Raw genomic sequence first — 23235 nt, 5'->3', positions numbered from 1 at the left:
GATGCAAAGGAAGTTGGGGGCTTTCCCAAGTTAGTGCTGTACTGGAAAATAGTAAGGTAAGGCCAAGGATAAAGAATATAAGTAGGAGGTCGCTTTCTCATGCAAATTAAGAGCAAAGAGAGAGATTAATTACATATGTTGTTAAAGGATGGTAATCTTTGAGTCTCTCTTGTTTTTTTGGATGAATAATTAATTCATTACCAAAGAGAAGAAAGAATATAGGGCCCCCCAAGAAAATGGAAAGAGAAAACAACAAATAAACAAAACTAGGCCCTCAGGAGAAGGGAGAGGCCTGCAAAAGAGAGGGAGAGAGAACCCCATGAAGCAACACTATGCCTGTTCCTTAGGGAATCAGTACAGCGGGAGGAGATAGAGGAATGCTTGTTCTTAATGCCAAAGGAGATGGTGTCCTAAATCTGCAAAAAGGATAGAGAGTGGAGGGACCATTTCTTGATATTTCGCTCCAACCAAATCTGGTTGATGGCAACATTGAAGGCGAGCTTGCCCACGACATCACAGATAGAAGATCTGGCAAAGGACATATCCACCAAAATCCATTCTCGCTGAAAGGGGAGAATCCTACGATTCTTGGGCCAGCATTTTGCTAGGAATCCCTTTCCAAATTGAAGAGGATAGGGGACAAACAAAAAAATAGATGATTAATATCTTTCTCAGCATCCAACATAGGCAACAAGAGGGGTACATTGGGATATGGCGACGAATGAGGAAGGATTATGTTGGAAGGCAGTTGGACAGAGCTCGCCAAACCGTGAAGCTGTGTGACGCAACTAAGATTGTCCAATTGGGTCAATTGGGCCTCCGAAGACTTTATTTTGGCCCATGGTTGGGAGTTTTATAGACCTTGGGCTTCTTATTTTTGAAATTCACACGATGGTTAAGCAAGGTGCAGATGGAAAAGCCCGTTATTTTATCGAGGGGCAAAAGCCCTCCTTACCTTAGTTCTTTATAAGGGCATAAGTTTATTGAAGTAATGGTCCGAATTTATAAGCCCATAAAGTGGGGATAATGTTAGTACACGGGATTAGTTGTTAAATTGAGTGTTTGAGTTAGATTAGGACATTTAATAGCTAGATAGAATTCTGTTATGAGTTTATTTACTTTATTGAGTTAGAGTGATTAGGAGCCCTTTTATGAGTCAAATTAGGAATTTAGAAGCTCTATTTATATGTAATACATCCCTCATCAAATAGAGATGATTGAAGTAAAGAATATGAGTTTTTTCTAAGAGTTTTGGTGCTGTTGAGCATTGCATACGGGATTGGTATCCCAAACCTGATTTCTTCTCTTTTCTTCTCTTATCTTCAGTTCTTCTTCCCAAGAAGATCGATCTCATCTCTCTTCTCTCTTAAAGGAAAAACACTGATCTCCAAGGAAAAGCACTTTGATCAGAAGAATTTGCAAAGTGATAAAACCCGGTGGACGAATTTTCCATCTCCAAGGAAAAACACTCTGATCTCATTCCATCAGTCTGATTTCTTCCCTTAACAACACAATTGCTTCCTTTATCTCAGATCTGATCACAGATTTGATTATTGGGTCTGCTTGCATCTGAGATCCTTAATCTAGATATGCATATTGCATCAATTGGTCTCAAAGCTGAACTTGAGGCTACATTATGGAGATTGAAAGATACAATTTCCTTCTTTCGATTAGAGATGGGTCCCATAAATTGCAAATGACACCTTCTTGATTTGAAAACTGGTTGTCGGGAGCTTGCCAATAATAATAACCGCTTCTATGATAATGTGTCAAGTATGATAGAATCTTTCGAAAGCGGATCAATGGTGGTCGACGAACGTGACGATCAAGCTAAAGTGAACGATCCAATCATGGTTGAAATTGAAGAATTGATCGACAGTCCGGTTTCAATTGCGAAACCCCACGATCAAATTCCCATCGAAGAGACGTCATTTGGTAACGACTATCAAAAGATCGTGACGGTTGATCATGAGGTGTGTTGGATCATCGCTATGAAGTCAATGTCTGTGTATGTCAATCGAGTGGTGCAGATTCTCTTGTTGTACAAAACTCGAGGTTGAGTTTTTCTCAACACTGGGAGAATTGATGCAGCTAAGATTGTCCAACGGGGTCAATTAAGCCTCAGTAGACTTTATTTTTGCCCATGGTTGAGTTCTATAGACCTTGGGCTTCTTGTTTTTGGTTTATTTGATGTAATGGGACCTAATTTATAAGCCCATAAAGTGGAGATAATGTTAGTACACGGGATTAGTAGTTAAATTAGGATACTTAATATCTAGATAGAATTCTGTTATGAGTTTGTTTACTTTATTGAGTGTATTAGAGTGATTAGAAGCCCTTTTACGAGTCAAATTAGGAATTTTAGAAGGTCTATATATATGTGATACATCCTCCCATCAATTAGAGATGATTGGAGTAAAGAATACGAGTTTTTGTGCTGTTATGCAGTGCATACGGGATTGGTATCCCAAACCTGATTTCTTCTCTTATTCTCTCTTCTTCTTCCCAAGAAGATCAATCTCCTCTCTCTTCCCTCCCCTTCCATCAATTTGATTTCTTCTCATGACAACACAGTTGCTTCCTTTATCTCAGATCTGATCACAGATTTAATTATTGGGTCTGCTTGCATCTGAGATCATTAATCTGGATTTTCAGGTTGCATCACTGTGGCAAGTGATGTGGTGCTTAAACCAAACAAGCTTGTGCCAAAGCTGTAATGAGCCCCTAGACCAGATGATATCCCATGCCGCTTTGGAGCTGAATAGCCCTGTGGAGACTGGGGTCCAGATTGTACTGTCTCCATTACCCTGAAGCCTATTATATAAGGAGGGAAAAAATTCCACACCACTGAGAGCGGAGGAGGGTTAGGAGCCGGAGGGGCCTAATCACCAAGTCTAATGATATCGGCGACCATAGACTGCTTGGAGAGACCCAAACTATAGATGGCTCTTGCACAATTGAGTTGAGATTTGAGAAGCACACCCATAAGGTGCCAATGGTCAAGCCAAAGAGAGGTAGAAAAACCATCATCTATAATGGTGGAGATGGCTCCAAAAGCAATAGACCGATGCTGCAGAATCTTGCGCCAAACTCAAGAAGATACAGAAGAGGAAGAGACAGTCCAAATGGAGTCATGGAATCCAATCCACCCAAATGCTTTTCTGCTTGGCCACAATCTTTCAAATCAATTTGATGATACCGGCTGAGTTGACTTCTTTGATTCTTCTCAAACCAAGCCCTCCCTCCGCCTTGGGAAAGCAGACCGAAGCCCAACTGGTAGGATGAAGAAATCTTGAAGAATCAATTCCTTTCCAGAGGAAGGCAGACATAAGGGATTCCATCTCTTTGATGGTTGCTTGAGGTAGCCCAAAGGTACCGGACCGATGTATGTAAGATGACTGAAGAACTGATCTGATGAGCTCCAATTGACCAGCACAGTAGAGAGGCTTACGTTTCCAAAGTTGAAGCCTTTTATGAATAAGGTCAAGCATGGGGTTGTAGTGGTGGGCAGGCAGTCTAGCAGGAATCAAAGGGAGGCCAATGGAGAAGCCTGACTTCTCAATCAAGCTAACCTCGACAGATTCCAAGACCCCTACCAAGAACAAGAGAGATTTGTTGTGGTTGACGCGAAGGTCCGACAAATCCTCAATATGCTGCAGAGTGCAGACAAGACATAATGGTCTCAATGAAAGTGATGCTTGCTTTGGAAAATATCTTGCGATCATCTACGAAGGCAAGGTGGGAGAGCTTGATATTCTTGCACTTGGGGATAGGGGAGATAAACTGCTGATCTGTACACTGCTGAATACTTCTGGAAAGGATTTCAAGCACCAGGGAAAAGATGTATGGAGAAATAGGGCTTCCCTGACGGTGTTCCCACTGATTAGGCAAAAAAGCCCGCTGGACTGCCATTAACCAATATTGAGAAGCTTGGAGTGGAAATCAGTAGTGGATCCAGTTAACAAAGGCAGGGGGTAGCCCATCTTAAGCATGACCTTAGAAATAAAATCCCATCTCAGAGAATCAAAAGCTTTGTGGATGTCAATCTTTATGAGCGCAGCTGGCAGGTGAGATTTTCTATCAAAGCCTCTAACAATCTCATTGCATAAGCATCAGATATGCTCATACCCGGAATGAAAGCCGACTGGTTCCACCAACTTAAGCCTATTGGCAAGTATCTTGGCAATGAATTTATACAAGATGTTGCAAGGGGGGGGGTATATTGTATACATAGAAAAATATTAAGAAAGTTAAATTGGAGTTTGGGGTTGAGAGAAGGGGACAGTAGTTATACATAATATGCAAGACGAAGGAAGGAGGAAGAAACAAGGAGGATCACATTGGCCATTGGCATTGGAGTAGACTAAGGATTTAAAAATGGTATGAGAGACTGGACCAGCCTATCCAGCCCCATATCAGCTGATCATTGGGGAAGATTGGCCAAAGATTGTCTTATGGGTTGGATCAGTGGCTGCTGATCCCAATACTGAGTGGGTGTTACAGTCGATCTGATTCCAATTAAACCTTGGAGTGGAAACCCTCCCACTCCCCCCCCCCCCCCCAAAAAAAAAAAAAAAAAGAACCGCCTCTATAGAAGGAGGGGGGCAGCTTTACGCATACCATTCATGATAGTAGTCATGCAGGAACCCTGCTTCACATTATACAATAGTATAGATATAATAGAGTTGCTTAATATATTCATTCACATGAATTCAGCGATCTTCTGTTGCAAAATTGAAGACAATTTTAACAGATAAGTCCTTCCCTACAGGTTGAACAGGCACATGCTGGGCTAGAAGCTCTGGCCTTATCTCAGAAGGCAATAAACCAGCTTCGGGAAAACTTTATTGGTATTGAAAAGTACGTTGATTCATGGTTCTTTGAATGATCCAATCAGTTTAGTTGCCTCTTAAATGGGGGTTGCCATATAGACAAGCCCTCCCTCAGTTAAAATTTTAATGGTTGAAGCTGTATATTATTTGTTTTGTCTCACTTTCTTGTGCATCAGGCTGTGTCAAGAATGCCAAACGCTGATTGAAAACCATGATCAGATAAAGCTCCTTAGCAATGCAAGGAACAACTTAAACACAACTCTGAAGGTTAGTCTATGCTTGAAACTTTGTTGCTTCAGTCTGTCTCTCAGTCCCGTCTTTCTCTCCAAACAAACCTTAAGAACAAATTTGAGCCCACATAATTGCTTGTAACTGATCTGACTTTTGTGATTGTTCACAAACATCTTCCTGGAAGTTATGGATGTGAAGGTCCTTGTCATCTACTTCTCTGATGATTTAAATGACTACCGTGTCCATTTTGTAGGATGTGGAGGGGATGATGTCTATTTCTGTTGAAGCAGCTGAAGCACGGGATTCTTTGCGTGATGATAAAGAACTCGTTAGCACATATGAGGTGTCCTTGTCAAATTGAAACCAGTCTCAATGTTACATTTCTATTATAACTGAGTGCAGCTTGAACTTCCCAGTGACCTTGCTTTTAATTATGTCTTTTCTGCTTATGTTGAAGTAGAGGTTAACAGCACTAGATGGAAAAAGGAGGTTTGCATTAGCAGCTGCGGCATCCCATAAGGAAGAGGTTGGCAGGCTCAGGTCAGTTCCATTTGTGCTGTTTCTTTTTGGCAATTTCTGTTATTATATATATATTTATATTTTCTTGAGTCTGGGATGTCTTGTCTGTCGATTATGAAATTTGGTGTCATACCAGTGATTATACACGGTCATAAGAATGTTGTCCTATATATAGGCTTGGTACTAGTGATTACATGATGTCATGTAAATCTTATCGTTCATATAGGTGGTATGGTGTGAGCCTGTGGTTCACAAAATTAATCATGTTAGAATATGATGGACCAGTTGTATAGGCATGCATTCAGTTTGTTTTTGGTGTTTCCTGTGTTACGGACCATTATCAAGCTTAGATCTTTGGCTCAGTGAGCTTTGCTTGCTGGTCCCATTTTGGAATAAAGGAACTTCATGGTCAGGTTGTACTTGATAGGATTTTATAGTTTTATAATGGTGGAGTGTAATGAATAAATTTAAATGCACGAGGAAGCAAGGAGCTACAAAATTTGTTGTTTGGATGCTGTTAAGACTCCCTGTCATTCATTGAAATGTTCTGCGACTTAATGTCGTTTAACAGCTATTTTTTGAATCATCAGTGTGGAGTATTGATATTGAATTAGTGCATTTCATGGTTTTTGGTTCATTGGGCATGGCTGTGGTGTGTGTTAGGTTGAATATTCTGTACTCGTAAAACTTCTGATTTGATAATTTAACAGGGAATATTTTGAAAATGTAGATTCGTGAAACTTATGATTTGATAATTTAACAGGGAATATTTTGAAGATGTAGATCGGACTTGGGAAACATTTGAAAAGACATTATGGGGCCACATTGCAAATTTTTTCAAACATGCAAAAGAGAGGTACCCTCTTTTATAGAAACTTTGGAATTTGGAATTTTCTCTGTGCAGTATAAGTGTGTAATCTTGTGGTTAATGGTTATGCTCAAGTTAATTGGGCTTTGTGGTGCCTATATTAATATTTTTTTGAGAAATCCCATATTCCTTTATATTCACTTTATGTTCTTTAAAATACTTGAGAGTTAATTTATCAGTTGAGAATTAATTGGTACTAATTAATGCAAAGTTGGAGTTATGGAGATCAAGCTTAGAATCACGAGGCTTTAAGTTAAGCGGAACAAAGACAGAGTATATGATGTGTAACTTCAGCCAAACCAGGAGAGGTGATGAAGTAGTGAAACTTGAGGAATGAGAGCTACCACAAAGTGAATGTTTTAGATACTTGGGGTCAACCATTAACAAAGAGGATGATGTCTCCCACAGAATTAAAGTAAGATGGATGAAGTGGAGAGGTGCATCGGGAGTGTTATGTGACCAACACATGCCTGTTAAGCTTAAGGGGAAATTCTACAGGACAGTTATAAGACTAGCCATGATTTATGGAGCGGAATATTGGGCAGTTAAGAAGAGAAATATAGATAAGATGAGTGTAGCGGAAATGAGGATGTTCAGGAGGATGTGTGGCAAGACTAGGAGAGATAGAGTAAGGATGATTGTATTAGAACCATAGTTATCAAGGCGTTGCCATGGCGTCCATGCTCCTTGGTCGCCTTGGGCGCCATGGCGGGCGCCTTGCCGCCATGGCGGGCGCCTTGCCGCCATGGCGGTGTCGCCTTGAATTTTGCCCCTCTAAAACGCCATGGTCGCTTTCCCGCCTTGATAACTATGATTAGAACCGAATTGGGAGTTGCACCAATTCAGGACAAACTTCGTGAGAGCTGCTTGAGGTGGTATGGTCATGTCCAACGGAGAACTATGGATGCACCGGTAAGGAATAGTGACTGGATTTAGTTTGACGGAGCTAAAAGAGGTAGGGGAAGGCCTAAGATGACTATTGAACTAAAGGCTAGTTCCCAAACTACAACAACTCTAACAATGCTTGGATGTAAGCCTACAGATTTTCAATAACTTAGCTGTAAAGGGGGTGGCTTAGTAGATAAGGAGAGATACCAACGTCTTATGGGAAGACTGATATACTTTTCTCCATAGTTGTCAAGGCGGCCCAAAGACGGTGGAGAGGTGCCTAAGCGCTTAGGCGACAAGGTGCCTACCTAGGGGTCGCCTAGGCAACCAAGGCGCCCTCAAGTGTTATTTGTTATTTCCCCCCTTCTCTAAAATTATTTAGTGTTCTACAATATTTTAGTATACTATAATATATACCTTATATCATCAAAAATCAACATTAAGCCTCCTCAAGTCATAAAAAATCAACATTAAGTCACCTCAAGTCATCAAAAATCAACATTAAGCCACATCAAGTCATCAAAAATAACATTAAGTCACATTAAGTCATAAAAAATCAATATTAAACCACATCAAGCTACATCAACTATAACTATAGAGGCATAAAACTAATGAGTCATACCATGAAGCTATGGGAAAAAATTATTGAAGCACACTTAAGAAGAGAAACTGATATATCGGAGAACCAATTTGGTTTTATGCCAGGGAGATCCACGACAGAAGCTATTTACCTTCTTAGGAGACTTATGAAAATTTTTAGAGCTCACAAAAGGAACCTCCATATGATCTTTATCGACCTAGAAAAGGCTTATGACAGAGTCCTTAGAGAGCTCATTTGGCATGTCCTAAGCAAGAGAAGGAGCTCAAGTAATTATGTGAGTATAATTAAGGACATGTATGAGGGTGTGGTGATGAGTGTCCGAACTGCAGAGGGCCAAAGTAGTGAATTCCCAATTACAATTGGGTTACACCAAGGATCAGCTCTAAGCCCTTATTTGTTTGTACTCATCATGGATGATTTAACCAGACACATCCAAGATGAGGTTCATTGGTGTATGCTAGTCGCTGATGATATTGTTTTGATCGATGAGACATTGGAAGGGATTAATGCGAAACTGGAGGTTTGGAGATCAAGCTTGGAATCAAGAGGTTTTAAGTTAAGCAGAACAAAGACAAAATATATGATGTGTAACTTTAGTCTAAACAGGAGAGGTGATGATGTGGTGAAACTTGAGGAGCAGGAGATACCACAAAGTGAATGCTTTCGCTACCTGGGATCAATCATTAACAAAGAGGGGGATATAGAGGATGATATGTCCCACAGAATTAAAATAGGGTGGATGAAGTGGAGAGGGGCATCGGGAGTGTTATGTGGCAAATGCATGCTCGTTAAGCTTAAGGGAAAATTCTACAAGACAGTAATAAGACCAGCTATGACTTATGGGGCGGAATGTTGCGCAGTAAAGAAGAGTAATATAGACAAGATGAGTGTAGCGGAGATGAGGATGTTGAGGTGGATGTGCGGCAAGACCAGAAGAGATAAAGGAATGATTGTATACATCCATAGTTGTCATGGCGCTGGAGAGGACTGCATGGCGACCTACGCTATGGCGTCCCTCTTTGATTTCTTCTTCCTGTCTTCGATTTCTTCTTCCTCCTTTGATTTCTTCTTTCCCTCTTCGATTTCTTTCGATTTCTTCTTTCCCTCTTCGATTTCTTCTTCGATTTCTTCTTCCTGTCTTCTTTCCCTCTTCGATTTCTTTCGATTTTTTCTTTCCCTCTTTGATTTCTAAATTTTCTTCTTAAAACTTGAGAAACAATAGAGAAAAAATAAAACATGGCTTGAGTATACATCTATTAAAACATTAAAAATAGAGAAAATAAAAAATAAAACATGGTCGACATGCTCGCCATGACAACGCCATGGCGGGCGACATGTCGATATATCGACGTGACACCCCTCCACCGACTTGGATCGCCGTGACGCCGTGACAACTATGGTTGCATCAATACAGGACAAGCTTCGTGAGAGCTGATTGTGGTGGTATGGCCATGTCCAACGGAGACCCATGGATGCACCAGTAAGGAAGACTGACCAGATCCAGCTTGACGGAGCTAAAAGAGGTAGGGGCAAACCTAAAATGACTATTGGAGAAGTGGTAAGAAAGGATATGCATGTGGTAGGGCTCAATCCTAATATGACCGCAGATAGAGTTGTTTGGAGGACAAAGACCCGTGTAGCTGACCCCTTGTAGAGGATTGTTCCCAGGATGCTGCTTTGACTACTACTTCGATGTATATCTTTACTTATTTTCTTCTAACTCCCTTTTACTCCTTTTATTTCTCTTACTTCCATTACTGTCATAGCATCTATCGGATCCATGTAGCCGACCCCATTTAGTTGGGATAAGGTTATGGTTGTTGTTGTTTTGTTGTTGTATCAAGTTATAAAAAATTAGCATAGAACTAGAAGACAGCAGAACTGAAGAAGCAAGCTATTGGAAGTTTGAAACAATCAAAACATACATTTGGTTTATACTAGTCTCACATTTTGTTTATACTGTTCTTAGAAAATATGAGCTTATCTATAAGTAATTAAATTGCTCTCGATTTAGAGAGTTTTTCTTATTCTCTAAGAAGTTTGACTAGTCAAATGACTTTAGTTTTACATAAGACTTTTTGTATTAGTTAGAGCACAAAACCAGCTTTCCAACAAATCTAAAAGTGCTTAAATCTGATTTATATTGAAGAAGTTATGTTCCGGTCAAACCTTATTTGGTCTGCTCAAATGCTGTCAAAATCGCTCTGAATAAATTTTTTTTATATATCAAAATAAATGAATATTTTACCGTACTTTTGGTTTTTAGCAATGTTTTTCCATATTAAGATTTATAAAATTTTTAGATTTGAGAAAAACCCTAGCATTTGAAAGTTGAAAATTTCACCTACCGCCGAAAATCTAGTTTTGTTCTTGAACTGGGGGTTGACTTTTTATCCTTTTGGAATTTGATTTGTCAACTATTTTTATTGATTTAAATAGGGGGGTATTTGCTTATTTATGAATAATATCTTAAGTAAATGAAATTACAAATATAAAATCATTTACTTCAATGATATTTGGCATAAATAAGGGTCAATACCGGAACCTGGTACCAATAAAAACCAGTGCAAGGCGCCCTGCAATAAGGCGGTTGTCACCTAGGCCCCAACAAAATTGCCTGGACACCTAGGCGACGCCTTGACAACTATGATTTTCTCATACCCGGCCAGATATTGCTCATGTTGTAGGAGTTGTTAGCCGTTTTCTACATGATCCGAAGTCTACTCATCTCGAGGCGGTATACCGGATTCTGTGGTACTTTAAATCAGTACCAGGAAAAGGCATTTTATATTCCAACAACATTAATCTGAAGTTGGAATCTTGTACTGATGCTGACTGTGCAGCCTCTATTGATGACCGGTGCTCAACTTTAGGGTATTGTACATTCCTTGGAGGAAATCTGGTTATATGGCGAAGCAAGAAGCAACTAGTAGTATCTAGTTCTAGCGCGGAAGCAGATTACTGAGCAATGGCACAGGGTATGAGCTTATTTGGCTTAAAGTGTTACTTGGTGATCTGGGAGTGACACCTGAAGGATCTATGAGGCTCTACTGTGATAATAAGGCATCAATCAGTATAGCTCATAATCCAGTCCAACACGACAAGACCAAACACATTGAAATTGACAAAATACTTCATCAAAGAGAAGCTTGAATAGGGCTTGATTTGCATTCCATTCATCACTTCCGAAAACCAATTAGCTGATGTACTCACAAAGGGTTTGATTTCTAAGTCATTTCATCCTATTGTATTCAAGTTGGGCATGAGGGATATCTTTGCACCAACTTGAACGCGGGGTGTTAAAGGATAAGGGTTACGTAGACTGTCTAGATTCATTGTATGTTGGCTAAGGACTGTGACTATACTGTGGCTCAGCCTTAGCTAAGCATACCTTATGTGTAATCCATTATCCACACTATAAATAATAACGGCCTCTGTCATATCAGACAAGCCAAACCATTCTCTGAATTTTTCTCTTCTCAACTGTTCGTGACTTTGAGGCCGAGTTGCAGAGGTGGGAGAAGTGAAGAGGAAGCTGCAATGGCAAACACTGTCACCACCACTGTCGGAGGAGGAAGAGGAGAAGAAGAAGAGGAAGAAGAACAGACGAAAGTGTACCTGTTTCTGCTCGTTAGGATCTTCGATTAAGCTTTCCTGCTCGACTTGCAGATGTTAGATGAATGAGATGCTTGACTTGCGGAGGTGGGAGAAGGACAAGGCGTTTGTTCGTGATTTGTGGATGTAGAAAAAGGAAAGTACAATGGAAGAAGTATAAGTATTTAACTTATACTTCTCCCTTCACGCTTTTGACATCAATGTTCTATTGGGGAAATGATATTATGTATGACTGTACATGGCCAAAACTATACACCCCTGCTTAAAATTATTGTACTGGAATCTCTAAATTTGTAAAATATCCTTACATTTTAAAGGGCCGCCTTATGTAATAAAGTGACTCCAAAGTGCCTAACCATTGATTGGGCTCACCTACACACCTCGACAACTATGCTCATAATGATTAGATATCATTTTATTGCTTATTTATGTTGTATTATGTTTTAAATAACACTAGTTTTGTATGTATCCATACCTATCTTGAGCATATCCAGCATCTCTTAGTGTCTCTGCGATATGGTTCTTAAACCTTGCTTATGTGTGCGTACAGTTTTTTTTTTTCCGTTAGAATTAAACTTAGCTCATGATTTCAATCTTTTATGTTTTCTTTGCATCAGTTATATTTCTGATGCTCATTGTCTGGTTGTGTGTTTATTTTCTTGCATGCATGATATATTGGGACCATATATCTGGATTCAATTAATTTTACATTGAAATTCGTTGCTGATATCCGTTCAATTTCTTTTTGGGGTATGCTTTGTTTGCATGGATTGCTATTGTGCTACTAGTGTGCTTATCTTTTCATTTATATCTGAAATATGTAATTGACTGTTTTCTTATCCTTTTATTTTTCTGCATTTTATGATATTTCTAATTCTCCTTATTACACTTCTTTGTTTTGTAGTCCACAGACATTGGTTCGTGCTATTAGGTATGATCAATTAATAAACATTTGCAATGATTTTCTCTCTAGTTTTACATTTAGTTGTTCAATGCTACGCTTATTCGATATTTGTGTGCTTTTTCCTTATATGTTGTTGGACTTCCTTGTTTTTGGATATTCTGCTTCGCACTGCTTCTTATTAGTAGATGCAGAATTCTGTAAATCACCCACCAAATAAAAGGAAGAAAGTAATTCTTTGTGTTGTTATGTGGCGATGTCATGGTGATGGTACCTACATTGGCTAGTAAATAATGAGTGACCCATCAACATTTCTAACATCAAACTTGTCCAGCTTGTTCATCAGTGTTCAACTTAATTTTGTCAGCAACACTATCAAATGAAAGTAGTAGATATTTGTGTGCAGAAATTCTGCACAATCTATTCCTACTTTTATTATATTTTATTTATTTATTTATTTTTTGCTGGGCCTTCCAAGTTTGGTTTAAAAAAACCTGTGATGGGTATTTGCTTTGGTTAATGTGGCTTTTGCAACTCATGAGAATATTAAAGTGGAGATCTGTTCAAGTGAATGAAGATTTACTTTATGCTTGTTGGTGTAAATTTTTTAAACAATCTTGGAAATCCCTTTAGAAGGTTTTCTCAGGGTTTTACTCTTGACATTTGTGCTGGAACTAGTTTTTCTCTGTTGTTTATCTAGCATTATTCTTGCTGTGCTTCATGTGATTAACTTACGCTTTTTTCCCATTCCTTTGTCAGATCTTGCGCCATTAATTCTTGAATTAGGAATTTTTTTGTTTAGTGTGTCGAAGAGTGAAGAAGGGAAATCTGACTCCATACACTTTGGAAACATATTGTGGATATGAATTCTTAATATTAGGCCACAAATATAAATTTGAAGTTTTTGAAATTCAGTTAGGTTTTTGTGATGGTAAGAATTAGGCTTTGTTTTTTTTGATGTAGATATTGTATGGGAAGGAGTTATGTATGGGAAGGAGTTATGTATCGGTCAAAGTGTCAAACCTTATTTGGTGTGCACGAATGCTGTCAAAATCGCTCAAAATGAAAATATTTTTTTACATACCTGTTAAGATATGTATCACAAGTGGGGGGTTTGTCCCTATCGTGATTACATAGTCTAGTTGCTATTTCTTTGCTATGTTTCCTATTCTAGATTAGATTCTCATGTTTTCTTATTAGATTAGCTTCCTATTTTCTCTCCTCGGCTGACAAGGAGTTAGTTTCCTTTTCTAATGTAACTTTCTCTTGATTTTATTATAAATAAGACAAAGGGAGAAGAGACTACTCTCTCGTTACTGAGAGCTAACATAGTCGGCTGCCCTTCTCTTCTTCTCCCTTAATCTCTCTCTCTCTCTCTCTTCTCTTTACTTGGTACCGGTTAGACAGATCCTTAGTTTGTTACATGGTATCAGAGCGGTAACTAGTACCTGATTCTCTTCCATAATTTCCATTTTGAGAGTCATTTTAATTTTCTGGTTTAAAGAAGAAAACCCTAGTTAATAGAAGAAAGAGGAGGAACTTGGGTTTCGTATGGGTTTTAATAAAATCTGAAGTATGGTATGGTATCATACCGGCTATTGATTCAATTATTGCTGAGAAATTTCTACTACTATCGTGTTCCCTGCTACGACTAGTAGCTGATTTATAATCGATTGCTGCTGATTGATATACTGCCACGATGGGGTTTGATCGATTGACATTTTGAATACTGTGGATTTGCTGCTATGTTTTTCAACTATCGGATTTTCTATTATAGATATGCTGCCTGTTGGATAACCTAGAGGGGGGTGAATAGGTTACCTTAGTGGAATTTTATTATACTAGAGTTCCAAGACAGTGTAATATAAAGTAAATTAAAACAAGAGAGACACAAGCATTTATAGTGGTTCGATTCAACCTTGAGTTTATATCCACTCCTCTCAACCTTGAGAGAATTCCACTAATCTTTTCCCTTTCAGTACAATAGGTGGGAAAAACACTTTTACAAATCTTTTTACCAGGATAAGAGGATCCTACAATCTTTTAAAGATAAGAGAATCTCACAATCTTTTAAGGATAAGAGAATCCCTTATAAAATCTAAGTACAGTCTAGGAAAATGTAAGCACACCTTTCTCGTCTAGAGTCAACCCGACTCAAGAGTAAGAATTTTTTTTTTTTTTTTTTGGGGTGAATAAAAAATTTCATTACCAAAAGAGGGAAATTAATTAACAAGAGAGATTGAAAAGAAACGTTATCTAAGCAAGAAGTGTTCCAACTTATTTCTCGTAATGTAATTGTGAATATGCAATGAATAGTATGAAGATGCTTGACCTTTAAGCTTTAAACTAGAAGAAGACAAGGCCTTGAATGATGATGTCAAGCTTGAGTAACTAAGCTTTCGTCTTGACTTGAAATAATAACACTAAGAGTTTGAATTGACATTTTTTCACCTCACAATAAAATAATCTTTTGGATTGTAGTGATGGTCAACTGACACGTTTGGTATTTATAGGCATCATTTAATGCTCAAAAATCATGTTTCAAAATTATTCTTAACGGCTATAAAATGGCTAGTTTTTAGCTCAACCAGTCGACCGCTAAATATAGCCGTTGGGGAAAATAGAGCTGTTGGGACATTACTTGTCCAAGCGGTTGATAGCCGGTCGACCGGTTGTGCGACCGGCAGGCGTTGAGCGACCGTTTGAGGGAACCGATTAAAACTGGTTGCTCACTGTTGCCAGCGGTCGATTTGGCTCTGCAGCCGGTCGACCGGTTGCCCGACAGTTTGGGTTTTTAGGGCATTTTGCCAGTCTATCTTTGACGGTCTTTGGTCCAGTATTTTCCCAACGAATGCTAAGAACTTCTAGGGTCTTTAAGTACCTTCCTAAAGTCTCTATATGATGTAAATGCAATTTCATTTATATGTATGCAATTACAATTACGATTATGCAAGTGTGTGTACGTGCATACGAGCATCTTCATTTAAGTCTTCAACTTTATTTCTTCAAGTGATGTTCTTCAATTTTCAAATAATCTTTTCTTCAAGATCTACTTTACTTGAGTATCTTGGAAATTCTTCAAAGTCTTGGTCTCTCCAGGCTTTGTCTTGAGCTTCCTTTTGTTTTATGCCTTGACTTGTTCTTCTTTGTTATTCCATCAAACCTGTTGACATAATAGAACACAATGGCTTGTGCCAACTCGTTTGTTATCATCAAAACATTTATGGAGGGAGGGAAGTATTTTCCCCACGCTGCCTTTGTGGTTGATTGTTGCTAATTATCTGAATTTTTCTATCAATTACTAAAAATACTTTCGATTTTGGTATGGCTGCTACTATTTGCAATCGATTCCTTGCTTGCGCTTGGTTCTCCGCCTCATGGTTCGAAGGTTTGATGGAGTTCTCCCCTTGCTGCTTCTTCATGCTTTCAATTTGCTTAAAAAGCAAAAAAAAAATTCTGCTTCTTCATTTTTCTTTATCCTGGTTCTTCCGTCATAGTCTGTTCAACGCGAGGTTGAAGAAACCTCACGATTGTTGTTTTAATTCCTTTTTTTTTTTTTAATTATTTTGGAATCCAGAATTAACCCCATCTTTACCATTATATCACTAATGTCCCACGAGTCTATCATGCATTAGTTACTTTCTTTTATTCGTTGAGTTCCCTTTTATACCCTTATCATCTTCCCTTATCCCATAATATCCATATTTTATCCTATCTTCCACTTTTACCCTTAGCCCTACTTGTGCTTTACTTGGATTTCGGCTAAGTACAGCCATGCCCTTTCCTTTTTGTTATTGTGATCTTGGTATTCGTGCAGAGAGCTAATACCGAGAGCACAATGAGGAGGGTATATTAGTCTATTAGTTATTAGGTTGTTTCTTTTATTTATTTAGGTGTTTACTGTTTTACCCTTTAAGTGTTTACATAATGAAGGTTTAGAGGAGAGTAACACATATCGTGGAACTCTCCCAATTCTGCAGATTCTCTTCTCCTCTTCTCTCTCGGCTTCTCTTCTTCTTCTTCTTCCTTTTTCTTCATTAGTTTACATGGTATCAGAGCTGTAAGGACTGTACAGATTTCATGGATCACTGCTTCCCTTATCTACAACATTCGATTGAAGTTATAAATATTTTTTGAAGACTTGAAGCACTTGCGGTTTCTTCTATTTTTCGTTTGAAGGGGTGCAGCACCCTATGCTGTTTTTTGGATTTGTGTAGAGACTAGTTTATGCTATGAATTAAGAACTAGGTCTCTCTTTTTGTTTGAGGAATATTTGAAGGTTTTTTTTTTTTCCGATGAAGTGACGATTTTGTCAGTGTTTTGGTTAAGGAGATGGATTGCTGCCTCCACTTTCTGTATCGGATTTTGTCAGGGTTTTATCTGAGGGAATTGATTGTTGCCTCTATTGACTTCTATCAAGGTTCTTTAGTCTTTATCAATTTCTGTCCCTGTTTTCAGCATTCTTCATTGTATTTTGTCTTCACTTCATCAAGTAGATCATGGGTGATGAGTTGAAATCTGTTGAAGGTTCAAAGTCAGTAACCAGAGAGATTTTTTCTTCCTCTTCCAATCGTATTACCGAGAAGAAGTTGGAAGGGGTTACCAATTTTTTGTAGTGGAAGAAAATTGTTCGGCTAGTGTTAATTGGTCGTGATCAGCACAAACACCTCTTCGACACTAAGCCTGAGAATGACCCTTCGTGGGAGACAGTTGATGCTCGAATCTTGGGACAGATGCTGAATTCTATGGATCACCAAATTGTGGACTTGGTGACACACATTGACACAGTGAAGGAGTTGTGGGAGTATCTTAATGTTTTGTATTCTGGACAAAACAATCTTTCCCGCATTTATGACTTGTCCCAAGAGTTCTACAAGGTTGATAGGAAGGGCCGTACTTTGACCCAGTACTTTGCTGATTTTAAGAGAATGTATGAAGAGCTTAATTCATTACTTCCCATCACTGCCAATGTGGAACAGATGCAGAACCAGCGGGAACAACTGGCTGTTATGGGTTTTTTGGGAGGTCTTGGGAAGGAATTTGACTCTGTTCGCTCCCAAATTTTTGGTGGTGACAAGGTCACCACTTTGTCTGAAACCTTTTCCAGGGTTCTTTGTGTTTCTCGGGAACACACTACTGATGGTGATACATCAGCCTTGGCTTCTTTTCCATCCAACCATGTGCCCAACAATGGGGCTGGTAGTGGTGGTAATGTCAATTCTGGTGGTGGTGGTGGCCGTGGTCGTGGTGGTGGGGCTGGTGTTTCTGGTAAGGCACCTACCTTGGGTACTCAGGGTACCTCTGATGTTTCTGGTGGATTCGTGTGCACTTGTCATCATTGTGGTCGTCCAGGACATATCCAACGTTTCTATTGGAAACTTCATGCCAAACCAACTTAGCAACAGTTTGCCAATTTTGCTACAGCTGATTCTCCTGTTTCTCCACAGCCTGAGGGTAAGACTGTGAAGATGTCTGATGATGAATATGCCCGTTATACACAGTTTCAGATGTCTCAACTAGCCCAGCCTCCAACTGCGACCTTTGTTTAGACAGGTAATGCCACTTCATGCCTTTCGACTGTCTCTCCTCATCCCTGGATCATTGATTCAGGGGCCTCCGAGCACATGATTGGCGTTTCAGGTATACTTTCTTCTTTTTAGCAATCCTCTTCGAGTGTCACTTTAGCTAATGGTTCCTTGGCTAAGGTGGCTGGTTCTGGTACCGGTACTGTCCATATTACACCTTCACTTTCTTTGTCTTCTGTTCTTTATGTTCCTGATTTCCTTTTAACCTTTTCTTTGTTAGTCGGTTTATTAAAACCCATGACTATTCTGTAACCTTTTCTTCTGACTCTTGTGTATTTCAAGATCTTTTGTCGAAGAGGATGATTGGTAGAGGTCGTGCATCAGGGAGACTTTACATACTTGAGGACACTTCATCTATGGCGTGTACCGGTGTGGCGTCACCCCACCAGATTCATTGTCGTTTGGGTCATCCTTCATTGGAGAGTTTGAAGCTTCTTGATGGTCGTTTTCGGTCAATTTTTAGTTTTAATTGTGAGTCGTGTCAGTTTAGGAAACTCCACCGTGCGAGTTATCCACCTAGAGTCAATAAATGGTCTGACCAACCACTGTCTTTAGTTCATTCCGATGTTTGGGGACCATGTCCTGTCATTTCCACTTTGGGTTTTCGTTACTTTGTAACTTTTGTTGATGATTATTCCAGGGTTACCTGGATCTATTTAATGAAAAATCGTTCTGAGTTATTTTCTATATTCTGTGCATTTGTGAATGAAGTGAATAATCAGTTTTCACACTCTTTGCGTGTTCTTCGTAGTGATAATGCTAAGGAATATTTTTCAGCTCCTTTTGCTGATTTTATGACTCAGCGTGGTATTATTCATCAGTCCTCTTGTGCCTACACCCCCCAGTAAAATGGTGTGGCTGAGAGGAAAAATAGACATTTGATGGAGGTTACCCGTTGTCTCTTGTTTGAGATGAAAGTGGCTAAATCCTTTTGGGCAGATGCTGTTTTAACCTCGTGTTATCTCATTAATCGTATGCTTTCTTCGGTTTTACGTGGTGGTATTCCTTTTTCTTTGTCGTTTCCTTCTGCGCCACTGTTTGTTTTGCCACCACGTGTGTTTGGTAGTGTTTGCTTTATTCGTGATCATCGTCCAGGTGTTTCCAAGTTGGATCCCAAGGCTCTCAAGTGCATGTTTGTTGGTTATTCTCGCACTTAAAAGGGTTATCGTTGTTATTCTTTTGACTTGCGAAAATATTTTGTTACAGCTGATGTATCTTTCTTTGAGTCTACACCGTTTGTTCATTCTTCTAGTACTGTGTCTGACTTGGATGATGATATTCCTGTTACTGTTGTTCGGTCTACTGTTCACCATGCTCCGCAGGCTGCCTCATTACCGGCACCTCAACGTAGTGTGTTTCAACGTCACCAATGGAAAGTATGTCCTTGAACCCCTGCTACATCGACTTCTATGCCATCTCCTACTTTGCCGGTAGATCCTGTGATAGGTAATGATCCTCCTCCTTTGGAACCTTCTTCTGATCTTGATATTCCTATTACTCGTCGTAAGGGGGTTAGGGCCTGTACCCAACACCCCATTTCTAACTTTGTTTCCTATGATGGTTTGTCTTCCACATTTCATTCTTGTTTACATACTGTTTAGAACCATCCTGTTCCTAAGTCTGTCACAGAGGCATTGTCTAGTCCTTGTTGGAGGGCTGCTATGGGTGAGGAATTATCGGCATTGGAAGAAAATCAGACTTGGGATCTTGTTCCTTTACCTTCAGGGAAGACTGCTATTGGTTGTCGCTGGGTGTATGTGGTGAAGGTGCACCCTGATGGGTCCTTGGCTCACTTGAAAGCCCGTCTGGTTGCCATGGGGTATGCCCAAGTATATGGTGTGGATTACTTGGATACCTTTTCTCCCGTGGCAAAACTTACTTCTGTTCGTATTTTGATATCTCTTGCTGCTACTTAACATTGGCCCTTATATCAGCTTGATATCAAGAATGCATTGTTGCATGGTGATTTGCATGAAGAAGTTTATATGAAGCAACCTCCTGGGTTTGTTGCTCAGGGGGAGTCTGGCTTGGTGTGTAAATTGAAGAAATCTCTCTATGGGCTGAAACAGTCCCCTAGAGCGTGGTTCGGCAGGTTTACTAAAGTTGTGTTAGAGTTTGGGCTGACACGGTGTGATAGTGATCATTCTGTATTTTTCTACTATTCTGAAGGTGGAAAATTGTTTCTTGTGGTTTATGTTGATGATATAGTCATCACAGGAGATGATGTTTCTGGAATTGATGGTTTGAAGGTACACTTGCAGCAGAAATTTCAGACAAAGGACTTGGGAAGGCTGAAATATTTTTTGGGTGTGGAAGTTGCTCAGTCAAAGAAAGGGATCTCGCTCTCACAGCGGAAATATGTTCTTGATTTTTTGTCAGAAACAGGAATGCTAGGTTCTAAACCTCTAGATACTCCTATGGATCCTAATTTAAAACTTGTTGCAGAGGATGGTGAGATTTTAGGTGATCCAGAAAAGTATCGGAGGCTTGTTGGAAAATTGAACTATCTCACTGTGACTAGGCTTGATATAGCTTTTCCGATTAGTGTGGTGAGTCAGTTTTTGTCTGCTCGTCAGACATCTCATTGGGAGGCTGTTGTGCATATTTTACGCTATCTTAAAAAGGCTCCTGGACGCGGTCTTCTCTACAGTGATCATGGTCATGGGCGGATAGTAGGTTTTTCAGATGCTGACTGGGCAGGATCTGCAGTTGATAGACGATCTACTACAGGTTACTGTGTATTTGTTGGTGGAAATTTGGTGTCCTGGAAGAGTAAGAAACAGACAGTTGTTGCCCGCTCCAGTGCAGAGTCAAAATATAGGGCTATGGCACATGTTACCTATGAGTTGATGTGGGTAAAGCAATTAATGACTGAACTTGGCTTTGTTGATGGTGCTCCAATGAAACTGTGGTGTGATAATCAAGCTGCTGTCCATATTGCTTCAAATCCGGTGTTTCATGAGAGGACGAAACACATTGAGGTTGACTGTCATTTCATTCGAGAAAAGCTACAACAAGGTTTAATTTCTCCAGGCCATATCCATACAGGAGCACAACTCGCAGACGTGTTCACAAAGTCATTGGGAAGTGCAAGAGTGGATTATAGTTGTAACAAGCTGGGCATGATTGACATCTATGCTCCAGCTTGAGGGGGAGTGTTATCGTGATCTTGGTATTAGCACATAGAGCTAATACCGAGAGCACAGTGAGGAGGGTATATTAGTCTATTAGTTATTAGGTTGTTTCTTTTATTTATTGAGGTGTTTACTGTTTTACCCTTTAACTCTCCCAATTCTGCAGATTCTCTTCTCTCTCGGCTTCTCTTCTTCTTCGTCTTCTTCCTTTTTCTTCATTAGTTTACACTTTTCACATTGAGATAATTACAATTCTCCCATTAACCCTTATTATTGCCTATTTTGTGTAGTTGGGTGGGTCCACACCGAAGCCAATTGGGTATTTTGATCCGGTTTTTGCATTTGTTGGGGATTGCATTAATTATTTACAGAATTACCATTGGGATTGAATATTTGCAAATTTCATTTCTTTGGTGGGCCCTGAATCGCATCATTTGGAATTCGCATTTTTTTTTTCACCCTTGATACTTCAATAGAGATTACTTGCTACTGTGAAGAGGAGATTGGAAATTATTGTTGGGATTTTATTTACTACCTTGAGGGGGGGAGATTGGAGATTTTTTTTTTAATGGCGGTTATTTGCAGCTATTCTTGATTATTGTTTTTTTTTGTGATGTTCATCCTTTGAGATACTGATATTGGTGGTCATTATTTGTCCACGTGTAATGCTACACGTGAGAGGCAGATTGAAGATTATTAATATTATCTGCTCAAGTCATCAACTTAAGATTATTTATATTTGAAGATTGCTATTGTTCATTTATTTGTCCGTGTCCTTAGCAACAATTTTATCTATGAAGATGGTAATCAACAACAATTCATATTTATTTGGTCTACAACAACCTGATGTTGTCTGGGCTGTAGCTACCTTATGCTACAATTGTGGGTTTTGATATTAAGGCTTTCTGGCCTTGTGACCCTTGTGTGGGGTTTTGTGCCCTTTTGAGGTTTTTTGATATTGAGGTTTATATGGTGAGCCTCCTATGAAAACCACGTGGTTTGAGTGTAAGCCAAAACACTCTTGTTGTTGATGTTGCTGCTACGGTCGCTGCCACTTATTTTGTTACTCATTGCTGCTTGGACTTCTTCGACACGAAGATTATTATCTACTGAAATTGTTGACGGTTGATGTACTTGAGTTGATGCTGCTACCTGAATGAAGTTCTCCCTGTGTTCATTGGCGTCTACAACTGCTGTTAAAGATTGATGTGGCTTTTAATCTATGTTCTTGTTATTCCAAGCTGAAGCTTTTGATATATGTATACTCTAGCTTGAGGGGGAGTGTTAAGAAATGTATCACGAGTAGGGGGTTTGTCCCTATCGTGATTACATAGTCTAGTTTCTATTTCTTTGCTATGTTTCCTACTCTAGGTTAGATTCTCTCGTTTCCTTATTAGATTAGCTTCCTATTTTCTCTCCTTGGCTTACAAGGAGTTAGTTTCCTTTTCTAATGTAACTTTCTCTTGATTTTATTATAAATAAGACAAAGGGAGAAGAGACTACTCTCACGTTACTGAGAGCTAACATAGTTGGCTGCCCTTCTCTTCTTCTCCCTCAATCTCTCTCTCTCTTTTCTTTACTTGGTACTGGTTAGACAGATCCTTGGTTTGTGTGAATTAATGGAGAAAAAGAAGAAGAAGAAGAAGAGAAACCGAGAGAGAGAAGAGGAGAAGAGAATATGTAACTTTGGGGAGTCACACGATATGTGTAACTCTCCTATAAACCTCAAATATATATATTCACTTAAGGGCAAAACAGGAAACAAATAACAATAAAAGAAATAACTTAAACAACTTAAAGTACCAATCTACCCTCCTCACTCCTCTCTCGGTATTAGCTCCTTGCGCTAATACCAAGCTCACAATAACACTCTGCCTCAAGCTGGAGCATAGATGTCAATCATGCCCAGCTTGTTACAAATATAATCCACTCTTGCACTTCCCAAAGACTTTGTGAACACATCTGCAAGTTGTTCTCCTGTACGGACATGGCCAGGAGAAATTAAACCTTGTTGTAACTTTTCTCGAACGAAATGACAGTCAACCTCAATGTGTTTCGTCC

General features: G+C 39.3%; 1 protein-coding gene across 1 annotated transcript in view; it reads left to right on the top strand.

Moving 5' to 3' along the window:
• Positions 1 to 23235, top strand: part of LOC122664800 (exocyst complex component SEC6) — a 94664-nt gene that overhangs the window by 2811 nt on the left and 68618 nt on the right. Inside the window, exons 3-8 of the mRNA XM_043860781.1 lie at positions 4772 to 4860; positions 5009 to 5099; positions 5317 to 5406; positions 5524 to 5603; positions 6346 to 6438; positions 12459 to 12485. Of these exons, the coding sequence (XP_043716716.1) occupies positions 4772 to 4860; positions 5009 to 5099; positions 5317 to 5406; positions 5524 to 5603; positions 6346 to 6438; positions 12459 to 12485 (470 nt within the window). The remainder of the gene's footprint in view (positions 1 to 4771; positions 4861 to 5008; positions 5100 to 5316; positions 5407 to 5523; positions 5604 to 6345; positions 6439 to 12458; positions 12486 to 23235) is intronic.

This window comes from Telopea speciosissima, chromosome 6, assembly GCF_018873765.1.
Source record: "Telopea speciosissima isolate NSW1024214 ecotype Mountain lineage chromosome 6, Tspe_v1, whole genome shotgun sequence".
In the NCBI taxonomy this organism is placed as follows: domain Eukaryota; kingdom Viridiplantae; phylum Streptophyta; class Magnoliopsida; order Proteales; family Proteaceae; genus Telopea; species Telopea speciosissima.
This window is presented reverse-complemented; position numbering and strand designations above follow the sequence as displayed.